This window comes from Megalops cyprinoides, chromosome 3, assembly GCF_013368585.1.
Source record: "Megalops cyprinoides isolate fMegCyp1 chromosome 3, fMegCyp1.pri, whole genome shotgun sequence".
Lineage (NCBI taxonomy): Eukaryota > Metazoa > Chordata > Actinopteri > Elopiformes > Megalopidae > Megalops > Megalops cyprinoides.
This window is the reverse complement of record NC_050585.1, coordinates 12853163-12875089: the sequence shown is the minus strand read 5'-3', so window position 1 is coordinate 12875089 and position 21927 is coordinate 12853163. Positions and strand designations below refer to the sequence as shown.

Sequence of the window (21927 nt, the reverse complement as noted above, 5' to 3'; positions counted from 1 at the left end):
TAGGTACTGCTGTTTGACCTCGACAGCATTTTCGTGTGGCTTCGTGTGGCTTCCCCTTGGTGGTCGTGCTTTTAGGCAGCACAGCGTCCATTCTTGGAATGTGAAAGATGAAGTATATCCTCAGGCATAATGGGACCTCAGAGGCCAGTGTGGGTTTGGATCAGACATGAGCTCACAGTCTTCAGGCCCTGGCAGGTGAGGCAAGTCAAAAGGGCAAGATTTTATGACCTCTGCAGGAGAGAAAGTGTGGACACTTAACACATTTTATTAGGGTGAAGTTCACTTTTACAGTAGCAGTTTTTCTCCCTGGTTGGTCATTGGGAGATGCTTCATCATAACACTGCTCCCTGATTGGTTATTGGTTGGTGGTGTTTGAAGAAGGTTGTGCTCTGTGGTCGCGTTACGGGATGCTAATTGTTTATGCGATTATGTCGTGTTATGCTAAAGTTACTGCTCTTTTGTGGAATGTAAAATGAGGCAAATATGTATTTCTTCATGCAACTGACTGCTAAAAGGACTGCTGCAATGTTGAAAACATGGGGATGTCCTCAGTGAGATATCAGTAGCACAGTTTGGTTAGGCACATTTTTATAATCATAAACACTGTGGTCACAGTCTGGTGTAATCTCTGACAATTTCATGGTCTCTTCTCCACCTTGCTGCAAATCCATTCTTAGTGATCCCTCATTTGACTACACACATGCTTGGCTGCTGGTCACCAAGGTGACAGGGAGAATAGCTCATTGGGAGGGAATACACTGTGACACTGACACTGTAGAAATGACTACGGACAGTAGCACACTCCGAAGGAGCACATTGTGTGATTTAATGCATGTGATCTTTAGAGAAAACTCTCAGCCTTGACCGAATTAAAGTAATGCTCAGCATAAAGATGATGCTGTTATCAAGTGAAATCTCTGCAGAAATGTACGAATATTTTAACGTTTGGCGTTGGATTCAGCTCTGCCTCTCCCTCTCTGTGGACGGGGGGCTGGAGTTAGAGTAAACAGCAGGGGGGTCCAGTGGAAATCATTTGAATGTGGGGCTGTTGTTTTCCCGGCATGGATGTATTGGACTCTTCCTGTGCCGGTGGTGTGTGGCCTCAGATAAAAGTTTGGGACCCGACCAGCGGCACCGAGCAGTTTCCTCCTCCGTGATGAATGGGGCTCTTTATCTGCTGGCTTCACGCACGGGCCAGTCAGTCGACAGAAGCCGTGACAGACGGGCGCATGCCGCGCCGTCTTAACGAAACCACCGGTTGGTGGCGACTGGGGTGTCGTTCGGGGACGGGGAGTCTCGGTGATTCAGCCAGTCAGGTGGAGAGCTGTGCTTGGTGACGTTATCCCAGACAGGCATGAAGAGGTGGCAGAGTTTCGCACTGAGTCGCCCTCTCCGTTCCCGTTTCAGTACCGTTACCTCATTTGCTGGGTTGTTGTTTGGCTAAAGAAACTGGGGAGCATTCCAGGGGACTGAACAGGCATCCAGCGGGAGCCCTGCCAAAAAAAAAAAAAAACAAGCCAGAGGATATAATGCTTTGGGTGTAGAATGTGTTTAGAGCAGTTGTATTGATCCAGATTTGTAGAACTCTTGGGGAGGAGCCAGATTCTCTTCTCTCTCTGGAGGAGGGGCCTGGAGACCCTGGACCAATAGGGGGAGAGATGGGTGGTTCTGCAGCTTGTGCTGACACTTCTGCAAAATTTGTTTGTTAATAAGGTGTGTAAGGGTACATTGTTCTGGGGCTTCAGTGACTGACACTGAGAGGTTGCTGATGGGTTTTGTGGTGGACGGAACACAGAGTGTAGTAACAGGACAGTTTGTGCCAGGGTTTTTTTTTTTTTTTTTAAAGAGAGGACCGTTACTCGGCAGGGAAGCCTAAAAATTAAGTTGTCTGTTTCTAAGGATTTCAATACCTGATATTCTCTGTAGTCAGTGATGTGTGTTTTTACAACTGGTCAAGTTTTGCTTTACTACAACCACCTAACATTTTTGTTTAAATGGTGGGAAATGCTGATTTTACAATTATTACTGATGTGTTAGGCATATACATAAAAGGCTATTTTTTAGAAGCACAGTGACATTTGAGTATGTGATCCATTTGTAGGCAAACCAGTTAATACCACGCAAAGATCAACATGCCTCTCCAACTTGCAGCTTCTCAGAAATGACTGTGATTCAGCCAAGTCTGACAACAGAATCAGTTATTCCTCTACAAAGAGAGCGTTTGGCCTGAAATCCAAGTCAAATTTGCCAGTTTTTGGCTGGTCTGTTCACATTTGCTGTTGAAGAAAGCCACTGCGTCATTTCCACAGTTTCATATTCCTAATTCTTTCGGTTAAAAATTCGAAGGGCAAAAGGTTTTTTACAAAGTATTTTGTGGGACTTCGCCTAGAATACTGAATTGTGCTCAGTGGTAGTCGTCCTTTGTTTCTTTGTGCTTTTGAGTCTACTGAAGGACATGCCGCCCTTCAATACCAGCGGTCCTTCTCTCGGGCTGAGATTTAGCACCTCAGGGCTGATTGAACAAGGCGTTGTGACTTAATCAGCTGTGCGGCTTTGATCTCCGGAGATATTGCCAAGGGGGCATGTGTGTGTGTGTGTGTGTGTGTGTGTGTGTGTGGGGGGGGGGGGGGGGGGGGGGGGTCTTGGGTTTCCCCTTTTCTTCTTCATCAGCAAGCAACATGCACAAAGCGTGAGAGAGACTCCTCGCTAATGCATGATTGCTCATTCGCTGTGCTTTGTTGTCAGATGCTCTTTTAGACAGTGTTCCCAGTATTATCAGTTTCCCCAACACTGGCCACTGTTAAACTGCCATCGGTCGTGCAGTGTTGCATTGTGTAGACATAGTCGACTCATGATCCTTCGGTTTGGTCACAGCAAGGATGGCTTATTGAGGCTATAAGTGGGCCTTGTCTGTTTGGTTCTTTTCATGCTATCTGGCGTTGTCAAAAAATGAGTTATTGAGTGCAGTCTGGCAGTAAACTTTTTGCTTTGTGCTGTATTGCAGTGCTGTTTTGACAGTCACTCAGCGTGGTTCTGTTAAGAAAATAAATAAAATAAAAGAAAATAAAGCTCATTGAAAGCCTTTGTTTAGCATCAAACAAATCTGCAGAATCAGGGTCTGTGCTTGGTACATCCAATTGTACACTTTCCCTAGTTGCACATTTAGAAATACCTACTGACTTTCACCAGAAAAATCTAATACATATGTCAAGCTCCAGATACTTTAGATACGCAATTAGGTATTCCAGTAACAGACTCCTCTTTTTTGCCTACAGCCCATGAAGCCACTGAAGGCCACAGCGACCACGTCCCAGCCAGTTCTGACCATCCAGCAGATCGAGACCATCTTTTACAAGATCCAGGACATTTTCGAGATCCACAAGGAGTTCTATGACGCCCTCTATCCCAACATTCAGCAGTGGGACGACAAGGTGACCGTGGGTCACCTCTTCCAGAAACTGGTGAGTGCCACAATTCAGTCATGCTGTTCCCCTGTTACCTGTCACTGCATCACCTATCTATACCTGTATTATCTTTCCCATACGCAGTCAGCCACATGGAGTACCCCAGGCAAAGAGTTTGAACCAGGCAGCGGTAGAGTGGTTAGAGTGCTTCTTCTTGTTTTGGACCAGCCCCTCTCCTGAGCTCCCCCTGCCAGACAGAAACCTGTTCTCCAAATGCCCTCATCATGCAGGGCCGACATCCTCCAAACCCATCGGCAGTTCTGTGCCAGTCCATTCAGACTGATAACCACTGCAGCACTGTATCATTCAGAATATGGGGCACAGCAAACTGTACAAATAGTTTAATGTGTCCAGTATTAGCTGCTGTTTATTTTCCCCCGGAAAGTGCATTTGATAAGCCCATAAATTAATAACGTGATGAAGTGTAAGCATGTTACAAGCTTACAAGCATGTGTTTAGAATGAACCACCCGAAGTCAATGGAGGGAAATTGAGTTACAGTAATTGCTGCATCTATGGCCAAGCAAAAGCAGTGCAATACCTCCCTAGTGTGAACAGTGCCCTGCTGCTGTGCTGAGCTGCAAGGGATAGTTTGAGACAATTCCCCATATGCTACCTTTATCTCCATAGATTATCTGCAGCAGAAAAACACAGCATGTACTTCAGTCCCTGCAAATCTGGATATGCATGTTACTAAGGAGATAAAAGCTGTGCCTCTCTCTTTTTTCTCTTAGGTTTGAGTTCTGCAGTTTTCCCCTCATCTAAATTGTTTGCCTTTCCCTAATTACCTTTACATTTGTCTTTGTGCCGTGCAAAGTGGTGGAAACGAGGGTGTGTTTCAGATTAGGGCTCGTCTGGTGTTTTCCAAATTGAATCTCTGCGTGCGTTCTGGTAAAATTGGATTAGCGCTCGTGTTTATCCAGAGACGGGCTCTGATTTCAGCTGATTGCGTTAGCGTCATCGGAGCGCTGGGGAATTGGGGCAGATTTCAGCCGGCTCTGCAGCGCGGCTCGCAGACGGCGATGCCGTGGCACTTCCACCTCGGCGTGCGGCAGACAGAATGACATCACTGCAAAAGCAGAACTGAGCTGTTAACACGCGAGGCGCGGGGCAGGCAGGTCGACAAGCCGTGGAACACAACAAGCGGTACGGCGTTCAAGCTGGTTTAGAGTCTGCCAGCTTTAATTTTTCATGAAAGGACACTATATGTTAACAGCACAGAGCAATGCTGTCTTTTGTGGATAGATACTGTGGAAAATCTCTAGCAGCCTGGTTTCTGAATGTGAGGCGTGCTGTTGTCTGTGAAAGACTTTGTCTTATGTTTTCTTAACAAACCAAACAGACACATACTCCACGTACAGCTTTGCCTGTTGGGGTTAACCTGTTGTTTGGCTGAATGTACATTTTTTTTCATCCTGCAAAAGTGCCACACAGGTGCAGGCACAGAGTAGATTAGGCCAGAAGGGGGCACTACAGGGACTGTGGAGAATAATGGTGTGATGCAGGGCAGGAAAGCCGCAGTGGAGCTCCACAGCAGCGAGAGGACTGCGCGTTAGTATTCCTCACACAGAGCAGGATGAATCCTTATTCCCCTCGTGTGCGTGTTGGGGCTGGAGAATCGGCCTCGCTACAGTCAGCCACCAACAGTGCTGGCAGGAATCCTCAGTACAGACACAGTGCATTCTTCTCCACTCTATTTCAGACCCGGGGCTAGTGACCTGGCCTGAGTTCCCTCAGCCGATATCCATCAGCGAGTCTCCAGGCACACCCAAAATACCCTGAATGGAGGTAGCAACCACAGGGCCCCACCCAGTGAGCAGGGATCAAGGCCACTCAGTGACCTTGTGCTGCTAACGTTCAGCCTTCCTATGAAGAGCAGAGCTGTGGCTTATTGTAGTTAAATTCCCACCCCTTTCTTGTGTTTAGGCATTTGTGAAATGGTTCTCCATTTGCGACAGTGGCACAGAGTTGTCACCGAGGCCCTGGGAGGATGTCAGAGGCGGTGTGGCCCAGCCTGCAGTCTGGCTGGACGCAGAGACACGTCCCGCAACCAGGCGGACGCGTTGGTAAACAGCTTCCTCCTCACGGGCTCTTTCCTCGCCGTGGCAACTAAACATTTTGACACTGCTCTTCTGCTGCAGCTTCCGAATGCAGAACGCAGACGGTGGCGTAATTAGTGGCACCGAGCCTCCACGAGGGGCCCCTGCAGCTTCCTGATAGGTGGAGTCTAGAAGCCACTCAGTGAGGTCACAAGGAGGGATGAAACGAAGCAGCAATTAAAGCCTGTTACGCGGGGAATAAAGGGCCTGTGGTGACTCAAGTCTGTCCCTGGCAGTGGCTGTGTCCGTCCGGGAGCCCGGGCGCGCTTCGTTTTAGCGCGAATTCAGATGCAGCGCGCGCTCTGCACGCTCGGGTTCGCCGGGATGGGAGCGGAGACGTTGCTAGGAGACAGTCTGCGTCACGGAGCCCGATCAATCCTGCAGCTTTCACACTGGCTTCTCAGGAGACCTATCAGAGGGCGGGGAATTCTGGGAAGCATAATTAGTCCAAACGATAGGAGGAGGATGCAGCCTGAAGTCTGAAGTGACTGTTTACAACGAGAGAATTTTAGACATATCGGATATCACGATCATATCATATCATATTAATGTAATTACAAAACGTCACTAGAGAAGTATACATCACATCAAAAATGATTATAATAGTCTGGGTTTCTGTTGTTGAGACACAAAATCATATTAAACCACAGACAATACTGATTAATGAGCAGTTCAGTCCTCTGCTGGCCTGACCCTGGCCCTCTGCGATGCCTACAAACAGTCATTTCTGTCTAAGACTGGCTGTCGTACAACTGTTGATTTCAAACTCCCCTGAGGAGCTTCACTTTTAGTACAGATCATTTGGGTACATATGAAATCAGATCCACAAAGCCAAATTTACACCTTGTTCCTGTTTTTTTTTGGATGGCGGCCCATGTGTGGGGGTGGCTTAATCATCAATTTTTTTCCCCTCCTGAAACAAAATGAAGTTTATCTGGCCACCAGCAGATTTCGGTGGCTCGAGGAGGAGGTATGAGGCGAAAGTAGGTCAGCAGCTTCACAGCTTGATTTGAGCTCATCTAAATGCAGGGCTTCAGGGGGGTAATTAAGCAGGAGAGTGATGGGCCCCGTCCTCTGGGCCGATCCCAGAGAGAGCGCCATTGATCTTTCGAGGGGAGGCTTTGAACCTTCCTCCTCTGTCTCCACCCCCCCCCCCCACCCCACCCCTTTTTGTTACGTCAGCCTCTTCCAGCGCCGTGGGTGCGTGGGAGAGCGGACGGGCATTGACTTGACTCGGGCTAATTATTATTGCTTGGCGTAATTATGTAGCATGTTCTGGAGCCGGGGCTGTTCAGTGTGTATGGTGCTTATTCGTTTCCTAGACTGTGCCGTTGCTAATAAAGGAATGCCCTGGAGGGCCTGACGGGTTTCGCTCAACAACACAGCGCCCGTAGCCCAAGACGAGGCTCCCCCATGGGAGCTTGGTTAAAAAAACTGCAGACCAAAAAACAACTGTTACCCAACTCGGCAGTGGAAGCAGGGATTAAACTCCTTCTCTGACTGCACTTTATCAGTCTCTCCTGTTACAGTAACTGTTGTTTGTGGTTTGAAGAGGGGGTTGGGAGGGGGTGAAGATGGGGCGGTTTGAGCGCACTCCCATCCTCTTCTCTAAAGACATTGTTTAATGTATGCTGCGCACACTCGTTCTATCTCCCCTCCGCGTGAGAATCAATCAGAGAAGCCCCGAGAATCGGGCTCTCTATCTGTTGGCTTTGTGATTACGTTGCGTTTTTCTGTGTAATTTTGTAAAGCCTTGTTATTCTGCGGGGGCGTGCTGTTGCTCCTCTGCCCAGACTCTGCTCGCAACAAAGTATCATGTATCAGTATCAAAAACAGCATTGTGGCGATGAGCATGATTTTTTTTTTTTTTGCAATCTGTGATCACCCCCTTCCACTCCCCACTCTCCCTCTTCACACTCATGTCTGTATCATTTGCTTGAAGGCCAATGTTTTAATATTTTATGTTGTCTGAGTTTTGTTTCTTTCTTCTTTTTCACAGGCCAGTCAGCTTGGTGTTTATAAAGCATTTGTTGACAACTACAAAGTTGCAGTGGAGACGGCAGAAAAATGCAGCCAGGCTAACGTCCAGTTCCAAAAGATTTCGGAGGTTAGTGTTTGCTTGATGTTTTTGTATTTCGCAATGCACGTTGTAACCTGCTTAATGTCCTTACTGCCGTGGGCCAAATCTGTTGTTTTTACTCTGAAATCACAGCTCAATAAAAGGCTCTAAAGCTATGCATACATAATTTTCTGCATAATGAAAAGTATAACCTAATAAGAAACAGAATATTTTTCCAGATCCTTTTTGCCAAGACAGCATAAATAGTAGATGATCAATGCATCTTCATCAAAATATTTTCTGCATGCTTTTAACTATGCTCTGAACTAAACTAGCTAAGCTACCAGCAAAAACACTGTTGCATAAATATTGGCTTAATGAAGCTAGTGTCATTTTGAAAAAGAAACACTGGTGGTAATGTAGTGTTTTTGTCTCATTAGTGAGTTAGATAATTGTACTGAAAGGTTTCCTTTGCACTAATGAAGAAGCCAGCATACAAGATACACACCAGTGAGCTCTTCCAGGTACTATTCGAATAAGGCAGGCACCATGGGTCTTGACCTTGGCATTCTGTAAAACCATATGCTGGAAGGAAGTATTGCTTGGCTGTATGAATATGCAATTTATGCAGAGAAAATGAAGGCATAATTTTAGGGAACAAAAAAATGCACTTCCACCTATCACCTGTGAGGTGAGCCATAAAATCCACTTGCATCACAGATTGTTGTAAGTTCGTTGTAAGTTGTAAAGTCCGTCTTACCTGTGGAGGTTTGATTGTTACGTTGAGAGCGTGGGCAGCAATCTTTAAAAATAATAAAAATAAGTCTCTTTACGGGTATTGGGATATCAGAGTAGGTGACATTTGCCATGTTCATCACTGCATTGCAATTAAGCGTTTATTGTATAATGACGCCAGAAAGTGTGAGTGTATCTATCTACATATCTGTCAATTTAGCTGTTATATTATTAGTATTATTATTATTATTATTATTATTATTTTATTATTATTAAGTGATTAATATCCTTTGTATTGGGTTGTTTAGATGATCCCATGATAATGTTATTGCTGTAGCCAATTCCCGGCATCAGATTTCTGCTTGGAAAGCAAATTGGCACCAGTTTTATTTAAAGATTTTAAAGAGCAGCTTTAAGTCCACGCTGACCATGAGGAGTGATGGAGGGGGGGGTCTAACTCTGCCTCAGTCAGAACACTTTCGGGGGAGCACGTGCGGTCTGTCCCTGCTCCCTTCCACAGCCACCACCTGGGGGAGCGGCTGACAGCCCTCCAAGTCTGCGGCTGTTCCATTTTTCTTCATTAGTTCCCTGGTTCTCCATTAGGCTCTGTCATGCTCAGTAGCGCTCAATATGCATGCCCAATAGCGGCAGCATCGGGGGGAGGGGTGGGGGGTTAATTTCACCCGAGCTCAGAGCCACAGAGGAAAGCAGGCTGCTGCTCGGCATGCTCCACGGGGCTGGATAAACTGTCCCTATGGATGCTAAAGGCAAACTGAGGGTAACGTAAATCCCTTACAGGGATCAATGCGTTTGTATGTGTGTGACTGGCTCCATCCAGTTGACAGTCTCAAGCCAAAATTTTTTTTTGCATCAATTGCTTCACTATTCCCTCAAAAGTTAGAAACATCCTGAAAACAGCCTGTGTTTTGCACGCTTGCTTTTCCACGTAGCTGCACCAAGCCCCTAAAAAAACCTCATTGTAAAGTGGCTGTGATTTGCCGAGGGGCTGTTCATGGGGTCAGATCTCCAGCCCTGCACGTTTCTGTGCTGCCTGCGATCACTGCAGCGAAGTCAGTGGCACACACAGTGCAGGTGATTCTGAGCATCGCCCCACACCTGTCACGTACACGCCGTGTACTTCTTTCCCCTCTTGCAGAACCTGAAAGTCAAAGGCCCGAAGGACTCCAAGGACTGCACCACCTCGGTCACGATGGAAGGTAAGCCCCCCCCCCCCGCACTTCCCCTCCAGCCTCCCCCACCCCCCCCCCCCCCCGATCGGAGCACTGACCTCCCCTGCGAGAGAGAGCAGTCGCCGCGCCGCGCCGCTCCACAGCCCCGGCGAGCGAAATTGGCGGCGTGGTCCTTTAAGACTGCGCTGAGCCCAGCCCCTCTGCTTGTGTATGCAGAGGCAGAGCGCGGCGGCTGGGCTCCAGCTTCGCCTGCGCGCTGGCTGGCTATGGACGCTGCTGGGCAGAGGGGGATGGCAGTGAAGGCAGAGGGGACGTGGACATGGAGATCCTGCTCATCCTGAGGCTGTGCTGTAACTGCACTTACGGTAAAAAGCCGGCCCCCGGCCACCCCCCCCCCTCACCGACCTCATCCCGGCACGTCTCTCGGACTTTCTCTCAGGCGCGACAAACCTTCATTAGTTTTGTAGGGTTTTTTTTTTTCTTTCTATCTGCTGTTTAATTCAAATTGACATGCTTGTTGGGTCTTTCATTCATTGTTATTTTTGTGCATTTGGAGTTGAATGCGTTTCGGTTATGGTCTCGGGGCGAATCGATTGGTTGTGTATTTGCATTTTAAAAGACTGTGTCTACTTTGGGCGCGTTGCGAGCGTCCTGCAGTTTGACTGAAAGAGGGACGGCTTGTGCCGTTTGCCGGATGCTCTCCCGATGTTTTGCGGCTGCTCGGTCTGCACGGTCTCTTTTGAAGTTCCTCACCTCTCTCAGGCTGGTGTAGGATTATCCCTCCGTGTCCGTCACCCAGGTTGTGTCAGAATCCTGGATGTTAATATTGATGTGATTTTTCTCCTCAGGCTTAAACAGAAAGCTGAAAGAATGGAATTGATCTGGCTGGTGCTCTGCTCCTTGAAACGGCTCACGTTCACCTCATACAGGTTAACTGTAGGCAGAGTTTTCCCAGAATGCCTGGGGGTGGGGGGGGGGTGTCTCAAAAATCTGCAGTGTAGGGTTCTATTGCTTGTAGGTCTCTGACTGTTGACAGTTATCAGAGATGCATGATGTCCCAGAGTATTAATTTGTAGGTGTATGCATGCATGTGTGCTGCGCTGTGTATGTGTTTGTACATTGTGTCTTCATGTAGGTATTTGTCTATGAGAGTAGGAGAGAGTGGCTGCTTATTGTATTGAGTATGGTGTGTGTGTGTATGTGTTTGTGAGAGTTAGTGTGGCTGTTTATTGTAATGAGCATGGTGTATGTGTTTACGTGTCTCTGTGAAAGTGTTTGTGTTTAGATGTACGTGGACAGGGCGCATGGGTGTGATTAATGGGGATTGTTACTGTAGCTTCTAAATCTTGTTAGGACTGAGTGTCAGAGAGCTGGCCCGGAGTTGTGTATACAGTACCTGTTCCAGGTAGAGGGTTTACCTCGGAACCTCATTAATCTGCTGCTATTGATCACAGCAGTGAAGTGGGGCTAGAATGCAGTCAGTTTAGTATCTGCCATTAGCCCAGCACAACCATGCCCATTGAAATTGTATGAGATTTAGATCAATATTTTACCTCTACTGATCGGATGGAATTGTTCCATGAATGGATTTCTGTACCGTTAGTTTAGAAATGAATTCCCCACGCGGCTGATTTATCACGGGGCAGTTACCCTGTTCGGATCAAGTTAGATTTTCTGTGCTGTCAATGATGTAGGCCACGGTATAATTTTATTGTTTTTTCCATTTTATTTATGATTGCCACTCATTTCATGGTGGATAGATTTCTAAATGACCTGTCAGGGAGTATTGTGCTTATTGGTGCAGTGAGCCGCACCTTTACGGTGACTTTGATACGAAGCGACACGTGGAACTAAACAGACACCAGCACACTGTTGGCTTTGTATTCCGAACCACGCGGTGGAAAGCTGTGGCTCCTTAACAATCTGTTGATTCCTCCCTAGAGCGTAAAGCATTGCGAGTCCGCAGAGCCGATACATCAGCCTTGATGAGCCTCCCCAGGTTTACTCCCACCGCCGAAACGCAGGCCGCGACTTTGTTATTTACGCCCTCGAAACAGCTGTGCTGACGAGCTGGAGCTAGAGCTTGTGTAATAACTTTTTGTAACATCCCTTTAAAATGCTGTCAGAATGTTCTTTGAAGTGGTTCAAAGGGAAAGACAACCCTCTTGTATATAGCTTGTGATTTGGGATTGATAAAAAGAACCCTGTGAAAAAAATCCCTTTTTTTTTTTTTTTTTTTTTTTTTGTTAGGTGTTTTTTTTTTTTTTTTTTTTTTGGAAAGCTGTATGTATTTTTTCAAGCCTGTCTAGTTGAAACTACATTACCCATCCTTCCCTGTTTCCCCACTTAGTCTGGGAAAGGCTGTTACATAATGGTGGCTGACCTCAAGCCTGCCACTCCTCTCTTGTGCTCTCCCCCAAGTGTGGCAAAGTTGTCAATAGCATTTGATTGTTATGTACATTTACCCGCTGTTAGACTGTACCATTCAGGACAGAGTGAAATAAGCTGAGGAGGTAGAGAGAACTGCTAGTTCCAGGTCAACTACTCCACACCACCAGGACTGTACTGGGCAGCACTGCTATGCCTTTGTGTGCCAAGGCTGAAATTGAATTGTCTGTGCGTTGCACTTGCCCGCTGTGCAATTTATTGCATGTGAAGACCCACGCATCCCTCACTTAGGCCATAATGGAGTGGTCAGACCCGCCACTGTCTAGACCATTTGTTTTATTTTTATGAGCAAGAAATAATGAAAAGCAGTTTATTTCATTTTTTCATGTCCTGCATGTTAATCCTCATTGGAGTCTGTTGAAAATGCCTGCAGTGTTCAAAAATAGATTAGAAACTGAAACAGCCAGTCAGTCGCATGTAGTCTGATATGCGGTTTTGAACAATGGCTATCGTCACACGATGACGTGGACTGAATACCATGACAGCAGGCTTCCGAAGCCAGGCACTGGAGGGAGTGGAGGGCAGGGCTGTGGTCCAGAGGTGAGGTGTCATTTTCTCAGGGCTCTTGGCTGCGATGGCTGGTTCCTCTTCCTCTTCCTCTTCCTGCAGCCGGCCGTCCTCTTGCACAGGCACTGCTGAGGATTGTGCTGAGCGCGGTCTCCGAGCCACAGACTTAATTACCCCCCGGACCCAATGGAGGGGAGCCCTGATTGCGGGTGGGGTTTGCGAGAGATCGTTTGAGGTGGGGCTGGGACCTGGGGGGAGAGAGATGGAGGGAACCCATTGATTCGAGGGGCGCATCACTGGTGGATGCGTCGATAGCCAGATTACCTAATGCCTTTCATTTAGCCGAGGGTGACCTTGAGAGCTCCCTGTGTGGAGTTATTGGTTTTTTTGAAAATCAGCAGAACTCACCTTTTTTTCTTATCCTGTCACTACATTTGAACCCGTGCTTTGCTTGCTTTGCTTTGGCGGGTGAAGGGGGGGGGCTTGTTTTCCCCTCGTTCCCTTTACCGGGAGCCCGATATGGCCAATTAAATAAGCTGACAGCGGCGTGAAGGCTGGAGCCCAGGCCCAGCTCCTGCATTTCACCGCCCGTAATGAGAGTCCGAGCAGAGAGCGTGAGATCACCCAGAGAAGCCAGAGCTGCCAGCTGTGAAGCCTCAGCGCCAGAGGCCAGACCGCTGAGGCGTGAGTCACAGAGGGGTGGGGACTCCTTTTAACTGCCACCTCAGAGTCAATTTCTGCTTCTGTCCCCACACGTGTAGCTGAGGGGACACAAACCACAGCTGCCTGTTTCTCAGGCTGCTCGCAGTTCTCACGGCAGCAGAAGCCGCGCTGGGCTTTTGAGGCAGGTAAAGACGGGTCTGAGGTGTCCCAGCATACCACCTGCAGAGCGGAGCTGGGCCCCAGAGGAGAGACAGTGTGTTCCAGAACCTCAGTCACGATTAACACACACACACAGGCATGCAAGCACACATACACACCTACGCACACACACACACCTACGCGCACACCCACACAACCACACACACACACACACACACACACACACACACACACACACACACACACACACACATATGCGCACACACACACACACATATGCACACACACGCACACGCACACACGCCCCGCTCAGCCGGGTTGCCGAGGCGAGCTTTGAAGTGTGTCTCCTGCCACCTGCGGACGAGCGATAGGAAGTGCGTGAGCGGACAGCAGATGAGGGGAGCGCTGGAGAAGGCGGCTCGCGGAGGCGCCGGCAGAGCCGCAGCCGGGCCGCAGCAGACGCTCCGGCGCAATCGATCCCTGCACATCAGCCGCGTCTTCGATCTCCCGCGTTTGGGTCTGCGCGGCCGCCCTCCTGATTGGGCGCTCGTGTTCAGCATACACGCGCTAAATTAAGAGGTACCCCTCAGGCGACCCGCCATCCAGATGACGATAACCGATTTTTAACTCTACCTAAGAATCGCGGCATTCTGTGGCAGGGGGGAGGCGTTTGGCACGGAGGGGAAGGACAGTGCTTTTGAATTTCAGGCAGACGTCCCACGTGAAATTGTGGCGGATAAAAGGAGAAGGCTGGGTAGATGTAGGCTGTAGGCGTAGGCGATGTAGGCGCTGCGCTCCTCAGCTGAGCTGGCAGTGAAGCGCTGTGCAACTGCCGTGGAGTTTTTTTTTTTGGTACGTAGTGCGTAAGTGAAGAGCACCGCTTTGTGCTGCTCTCAGAGAGCAGGATGGAGAAGAACAAAAGCTCAGCCTCTCTGATCCCCCGCTGGCTCTCGGAGAGGCTTCCAGCGAGAGACGTCGAGTGTGCGAATTTCCCACAATCCCTCGTTTTCTGGCGCGCCTCTGTCAGATTCGTGCACGTGCAAAGTGCGGCACCGTATGGTACACTCCAGCATTCAAAGCCGGTTCTTCTCAAGTAATGGATGGCAGCGCGCAGTGCGTGCTAACAGCTTGATGAGGCTTGATTCATCCAGGAGTGGGAAACTGATACAGTAAGCATTATTTATGAAGAGCAACTTGAAAGAGAATGGTTTAAAAAAAGCCTCCAGAGTTGGGTTTCTTCCAACATGCCTTGACGTTATTTATTTATTTATTTATTCTTGCTACATTCTGATATGAAATAGAAAGCCCGTCAGCAGATCTGAGCTAAATCGCTGTGGATTTCAGCGTTTCGTGCTTTTATCTCTTTGAGTTTCAGCACAGGGCGAGAAAATAAAAACCCATTGGAAAAAACCATCCTTTTAGGACGGGAAGACTGCTCTGCACAATATATTAATATATCATAATGTATTACTGATTAACATTCATTAGTGCCCCGTTGGTGTTTCTCAAGGTGTCTGACTAGCACTGTAGAAGGTCATCATTTAGCACTGAATGACAGGAGAGTCTCGGAGAGCCAGGTTGGGGGCCGTGGAGGCTGCCTCTCCTGTCTCAGCTCCCCTCCCCGTCTCTCGCACCCCGGCTTTCGCGCCCTCCTGCCCCGGAGGCGATTTCATTTCCAGCGTCCAGCCTCGCGGGAGATCGGCCCCTCTGACAGCGCAGCTGCAACAGGATTGGTGCCCGAGCCCCGGGGAGCGAGGGCGGCAGAGCAGAACCAAGCCCTGCTCCCCCGGCTTAGCAACAAGAGAGGGGGGGAGGGGTGGCGGGGGCAGCTCTGCCTCTTTAACTAATAAAAACCAACGAACCACAGATCATTTTTTTCACTGGCTTATAAGGAAATGTGAGTCATCTAAGATGTCTGTACCAACTGAAATTCAGTGGAAATCGCAAACCCAGATTTTTCACTGCTGTGGTTCTCTGCAGCCTGCTTTTGCTTCCGTCACTGACGCTGGGATCAAAGGTCTCTTCACCTATAAGGCTGCAACAGTTAATATATTAACGGTTTAATATATTAACGGTTCTAGTGCTTGTGAGCTCCTTTCCCAACATTGTAAACGAGGCTTTTTGTGAGCATGTGGAATTTGTGTGATGTAGTTGGTTGGATGTATTGGAGTCATGGAGAGCTGATTGATTACAGTGATGACATTCACTTTGAGACCGCCTGGATAAAACATACTACTGTACCACTGCATCTGTCACCGACGTGGCTAGTGCATGTTCAGGGATTTAGTGACCTTGCTGCTGGCAGTGATGCATGTGAAAACTACCAGCTTTGGCAGTGAGTCTCAGTGACTCAGGCTAAATTAGAATATTGGGGGGAGGCTGGGGAATTCCTTGACTCACAGTCATCAACAGATAAAAATCTTTCGTGTTTGTGTTGGTGGGGGTTTAATACACTAAGAATATCACCCAAACTGATAACAATGAATTATTATTAGCAACGGGACAGGAAAGCTGTTCCGACAGTGATTGTATTTTGACCAGTAAACCAGCCTGGCCGTTTGTGGAACTGAAGGAAGCCGTGACTTTCTGGGACATGATGGCACTTCTCCCACGATCTCCTGTCACCGTCCTCACGACGGGCGAAGTGCCGCAGCCGAGCTCAGTCCTCGTCGGCTGCGCCGTGGCTTCCTGCTCCGCGCGCTGTAATTCTGTCAGCGCTCAGGAGATGTCGGACGGGGTGATAGACACGTTGCCTCCGTCGCCGAGACCTCATGCCCGCTCAGGCGTGTAATAGGCTTTTGGGAGCAGTGCTTACGCTGTGCTTCCCCGCTGTGATCTATGGGAGCGATGAGGCGGCTTCCTGATTCCTCCTCTCTCTTCTCCTTTGCAGCTCTGTTGTACAAGCCCATCGACCGTGTGACCCGCAGCACGCTGGTTCTCCATGTGAGTACGGCTCCCTCTCTCCCTCTCCTCAAAGCACGGGCCCTTTCAACAAGGGTCAGTCCATCCCTACCTCCCCTCTCTCCTTTCTCTCTCTCTGTCTCTACCTCCCCTCTCTCCTCTCTCTCTCTCTGTCTCTACCTCCCCTCTCTCCTCTCCCTCTCTCTGTCTCTACCTCCTCTCTCTCCTCTCTCTAGGATCTATCCATCCCTACCTCCCCTCTCTCCTCTCTCAGGGGTCAGTCCATCCCTACTTCCCCTCTCTCCTCTCTCTCTCTCTCTATCTCTACCTCCCCTCTCTCCTCTCTCAAGGGTCTATCCATCTCTACCTCCCCTCTCTCCTCTCTCAGGGGTCTGTCCACCCCTACTTCCCCAGAAGTGTATCCATCCCAACCTCTCCTTCACTCTTCCCAGATACCTATGGGTTTTATTCTCACTCACTGAGATGCCTTAGATACCTAGAGCGACATTCTCATACATTGTTAAAAGCTGACGTTTGTAGAAAGCATCAGTAATGTCAGTTCATGTGAAAGGTGAGTTGAGCTGCCTGCCCGTTATTAAAAGCAGCGGCATTGCCTCCTCAGAAAACAGCTCAGTAACACCGTGCATATCCCTTACTCCTCTGTGTCTGCCCTGCTCCCCCTCTCTTTCCCACTGTCTGTGTTCACTCACTGGACAGGGCAGATAGGACGTTCCTGTTGGCTATTGAATAAAGCCGCTCTTATCAGCCTCAGGCACTATAGTGCAGCCAAAGTGAGAAGGCCTTAGTGTGAATGAGTCACTGTCGTTGTCAGGCAGAGTGCGTTTCATTAACGTGTTTGCATAAAGCGGTGGGAGTGTAGCTTGACAAAGGCCAGCTCTCTTCCTGTAAAGGTCACCTCTATGCAAACCAGCAGCACAGGCCCTGTAGGTACACAGTGCATGTTCCAGGATTTTCCTAAAGACATTCAAGCACTGCTTGGCACTGCAACCTGAAATCATCTCACTGAACCAATGGCTCACTAGTTGCCTGGTAGCCCCAATCATCCTCTTGACACATAGGAGACATTGTAGAGGGTTTAGCTCTTTTACAAATGGGACACCATGGCCGATGCAGTTGGCATGAAATAATAGGCCGCCCTCTGTACTCTGATGTTCATGGATTGGCATTGTGTGTAGTACAGTGCAGATGTCTTGCTTGTAATTTGAGAGACCTGGATCTGGTGCATTTAGTGTTTTTGCCATGCGTCTTGCAGGACCTGCTGAAGCACACTCCCAAGGACCATCCCGACTTCCCTCTGCTGCAGGACGCGCTGCGGATATCCCAGAACTTCCTGTCCAGCATCAACGAGGAGATCGACCCCCGCAGGACCGCCGTCACCACGCCGAAGGGAGAGGTGCGTGCCAGGGGGGACGGCCTGCGATCACAACCGTGCTTAACCACCTTATTCTAAAGGGAGAGCGTTGCCATGGTTCCACTTCTACAGTAACATTCCAAACATCATTTAGGGGGTAACAATAATTCCATTCAAGGCAGAATTACCCATGATCCAAAGTCAGGAGCAGAAAGGCGATTTGAATATGATTTACATTTTTAGGCTGAGTTTTAGTAACTGAGCCATACATACGTAATCGTATCTAGCAGTTTAAAATGCGAGGTGTTCCAGCGCAGAGTGAAGGTGATGTCGGATTCATCTTCACTCAGCTGTGATCCACGAGCTTCAGTAAGACTGCGTCCAAGAACATGTTCAGCCATGAAGGCATTATGAATCATGACGTCTGCGCGTCATGCAGAGAAACAGAAGAAAATGCATCCAGCATAAAGGTTCCGGTGGCTTTGATCTCATGGGTGATCTCATACATGCAAATAACCTGTCATCCTGTCCTTGTTAGAGCTTGTAGACATTGTTAAACCGCCGCAGACAGACCTGCGTCATAGACGCCCTTTGCTTTTTAACAGCGAGAGCTGCTTCACGCTGAAAGGTGGGGGCTGCTTTCGGTTAGCACAGGGGTAGCCATCAAGAAGTGAAGGAAGGGGGAGGCTATTGCTGGAGATGTGCTCCATTTCCCATCTCTCCTGCCACATTGTCAGCCATCTGGTCCCCCCCAGCCCCTCCATCAGCGGGGCACCTCTTCTCCGCTTCACTCCAAAGCTTTGATCAGGTGTTCACTCAGTCAGGTGTTTGATGGGGCCCCTCCCCACCCCCAGCCTTTATTCTCCTTTCTCTCTCGTCAGCTCTCTCTTTCCCCCACCGTGCGCTCGGTAAAGGCCCATTTCAGGCCCTGCCGTCTGCTTCTCTGCCCCCCGAAACGGCTGCTAAATTTCTGTCAGGAATTCGTTCGAAGGCTCCAGTCTGCATTCATTTACATCTCCTAGAGAACATGGCCGCAGCGCAGATATTTTATGCATTTGCCAGACTGTCAGCTCGGTGTGCTTTGCATTGAAAGCGCTGTCTGTCATTGTTGAAGCTGTAAGTGTCTGGATTTGCTGGATCTTTATGAATATTTTTGAAGGGGGTGTGGTCTAAAAGAAAAAAGCCATACCATCATGCACTGCGCTGGAGGCTCCGAGGCAAGGAAGTAGGGAGGAGAGGAGGAACGCAGGAGCTGAATACCTGGTCGTAATATAGAATATCCTTGGCTGCAGCTTTGGTCTGGTCAGGCTCAGCTTGTCAGCGATAAAGGGGAAACGGACAGACATAGGCTTAACGGACACTCACTCCCTATCGTTTCACAGTGCCAGTTAGGCAGGCCTGCCTATCAGAAGACAAACCTGGCCCCAGGTTTGAAATATGTTCGACTTCGACTTTTCAATCAAAATAGCAGAAATTGCATATTACCATGTGGTTGACATCACAAACTCTTACATTAAAAGCAGGATAGAAATATGTATATCGGCATTCTCCATGGTGCTCTTTCATTAAACTTTAAGGGTAATGTTTCATCCATGTACATCTGTTATCACTGTGCATCTGTTAAATTAAAATGAGTATTTCCCCTGGAAACAGGCAGAGTGTCTGCAAAAGCCATGAACTTTGCAGATTTGTTAGGGCCCAGGTGCTGAATGTGAAACAGGATGTGATGTCACAGCTGCAGCGGGGGAAGTGGGCGGCGGCTTGCTGACTGTTCGTCTTTCCGACAGACCCGTCAGCTGGTGAAGGATGGCTTCCTGGTGGAGGTGTCCGAGGGCTCCAGGAAGCTGCGTCACGTCTTCCTCTTCACCGACCTCCTCCTCTGCGCCAAGATGAAGAAGACGGCTGTGGGGTAGGTGAACCTCCTGCGTTTGCCCAAACTCACCTCCAGCTGGGTGCTGGACAGAGTGACGGGTTCTTCAAGCGCTGTGTTTGTCCTTTGTGACATTGAGTCCAAACTGATCTGCTTGTCACTGTAACTCAGGGATAGAGCGTATGGATCTGAGCCCCAGCCTGCTCTGATGATATTGAAGCACAGCAGATGGTATTGATAGATAATGGCTGGGTGATAATGAATAGTGTGTACTCTCACGAAGAATGAACAAGCCTCTCCATCTGGCCACAGCTCAGTTTCAGCAACGCTATGCTCCACAGAGCTGGATTTGGACACACAAAAAGTCCCCCTCAAAGTACCTGCATCCCAGTAGTTCAGTACAAGGATGTTGGCTGAGCCTGGGAATTTTGGAGTGATGCGCTTGCAGGCTTGGCATCCATCCCATTTAGTATCTTATGTAAAAATCAGATTGGGGAGCACAATTAAAAGGCCAGCGTGCATGGGGTTAATGAGTGACACTCAGTGTGAAGAAGAACTGCAGTACAGTGCTTCATTATCCCACAGGCCACCATTCACACTCATAGTTGTGTCTCTCACACGTCACTTAAGCAAATAGAATCAATGCACGCACTCCCAGAGAACCAGCCTGGGCTCTTGTTTGAGCAGTCAGCGTACTCTCTGCCTCTGCAACACAGGGAGCAGGGAGACAGACTGTGAGCCAGATGCCCCAATAAAGCCTGCAGTCAGAGAAAAAGAACAGGGGAAATTCAGCCACAGGGGCCGTGCTGCCTTTTTTCTCCTTGTGACGGCGATGTCACCGATTCCTCTTTGAGAAACGGCCGAGTGAGCCGAGCGGGGGCAGAGATCTCGCTCCGAACAAAGCCGAGCCCCTGCTCTGCAGTGCCGTCACGTACCCCGGCCCCCTCGCCCCACGTCCCAAATTACTTTTTATTTTCTCGGAGAATTCTCTTGCAAAAGTGGCACTCAGCATGATCGAGTGCGCTTAATTTCTCTCGCAGACACAATCCGCTCCCTCTGCCCCGTCTGTGGGGCTCACAATTCTGTCCTCCATGCCTCCCGTGCAAGTTCATTAAAGGCAGATTAGTCATGAGCGCTGATTTTTATGGCATGTTGCAGTTTAGCCCGTGTCAGTTCTCCCCCTTCTCGTCAGTCAACAGCGTTTTTCTGTCGTTCTGTGCCTCTGCGCTGTGTTGAGTTTTATTGCTTTCATAAGAGAGACAGTTTTACAGTTTTGTTTGTTGATATCCTTCGGGATGAATGATACATACAGTGCAATAAGCAGCCCAGCAGTAGACCATCGCATTTAGACCACCTTTGACTTGAATCAGTTCCGCATGCTTCAGCTAAATAAGCATTACATCCATTAGAGATCAATTATGGGGGCTTTGCAATTAGATCACCAAATTTAGGGAGACATCACCATTTTTTGTTGCTGTCAACCTGACACCAAGTTTGGTAGTCATCGAAATGAATTCAGACTGAGTAAAGAACATTTGTTTTAATTCATTAGTCATCGTTAAGGATGCTTGAGTTCTTACCTCAGTTCATTAATCAATGTTATGGCCCAACCAGCACCTACTTAAATGCATTACTCTATGCTAATAGACCATTAGGTGAGAGCCTGAATAGCCCCATATGCAGCCATGAACCCTAGACTTTATTTAAATATGTTTTATAAAAATTCTCTCTTCCATTAAACTGCCTCTAGTGCAACATGCACGACATGCCCAAGTACAGGAGCCGTACAGAAGGTAATCTTTTACAGCAAAGGAAACATGTTATAGAAGGAATTGTTTGTTTTGACAAGCCGTAGATGAATTGGTACATTTCGAGGAATTCCTCTGGTGGCTTCCGTCTCTTTTTCTCCCTCGCAATTCTTATTGCTGTCAGTGAGATTAGATGAGTTGACTTTGACTGATGGCAGTCAGCACCTGATAATTGGTTTCAGTGTATCTCGGCTTTTGAGTTCATAAACACTGTGACAAACCACTGAGTAAAAGTGCCCATTTCCAAAGGTGTCTCCTGCGTTGTCCTGGACACCGTTCATAAATCACCAAATTATTTTCAAACACAAAACTGGCCACTTTATCTGCAGTTTCCCTGCTGGATTAGCGTTAGCCGGAGAAAGACCTAATTAAAACAGGGCATCCCGCTCCAATCCGGCCGTGTTAATACAATGAAACCTTAATCCGATTGAGTCCTTTTAGAAAAATATCTGTCAGTCATTGTGGATCGTGTTGTCCCGGAGTTTGTTTAATACAGAAAACGGGGACGTCCTAATTTATTCTCCCCAGTTTATTTTTTCCATGCAGACCTCTAATTTAAGATAATATATGTATGTATTTGAGATAAATTTGAGCCGGATGATTATCATGGTTGGGCATAAAAATGTAAGAGAGTCCTGATTTGCTGTGAATAC

At 48.3% G+C, this 21927-nt stretch overlaps 1 protein-coding gene across 4 annotated transcripts in view; it reads left to right on the top strand.

Annotated features, from left to right (window-relative positions):
• Window positions 1–21927, top strand: part of abr (ABR activator of RhoGEF and GTPase) — a 133436-nt gene that overhangs the window by 47717 nt on the left and 63792 nt on the right. For 3 of the 4 annotated variants that reach the window (XM_036525816.1, XM_036525815.1, XM_036525817.1), the window contains 6 exons: window positions 3276–3461; window positions 7562–7669; window positions 9513–9573; window positions 16214–16266; window positions 17498–17638; window positions 19384–19505. In XM_036525816.1, coding sequence (XP_036381709.1) covers window positions 3276–3461; window positions 7562–7669; window positions 9513–9573; window positions 16214–16266; window positions 17498–17638; window positions 19384–19505 — 671 coding nt within the window. Of the gene's footprint in view, window positions 1–3275; window positions 3462–7561; window positions 7670–9512; window positions 9574–9765; window positions 9912–16213; window positions 16267–17497; window positions 17639–19383; window positions 19506–21927 lie in introns of those variants that run through there. The other variant, XM_036525818.1, reaches the window with a different exon arrangement.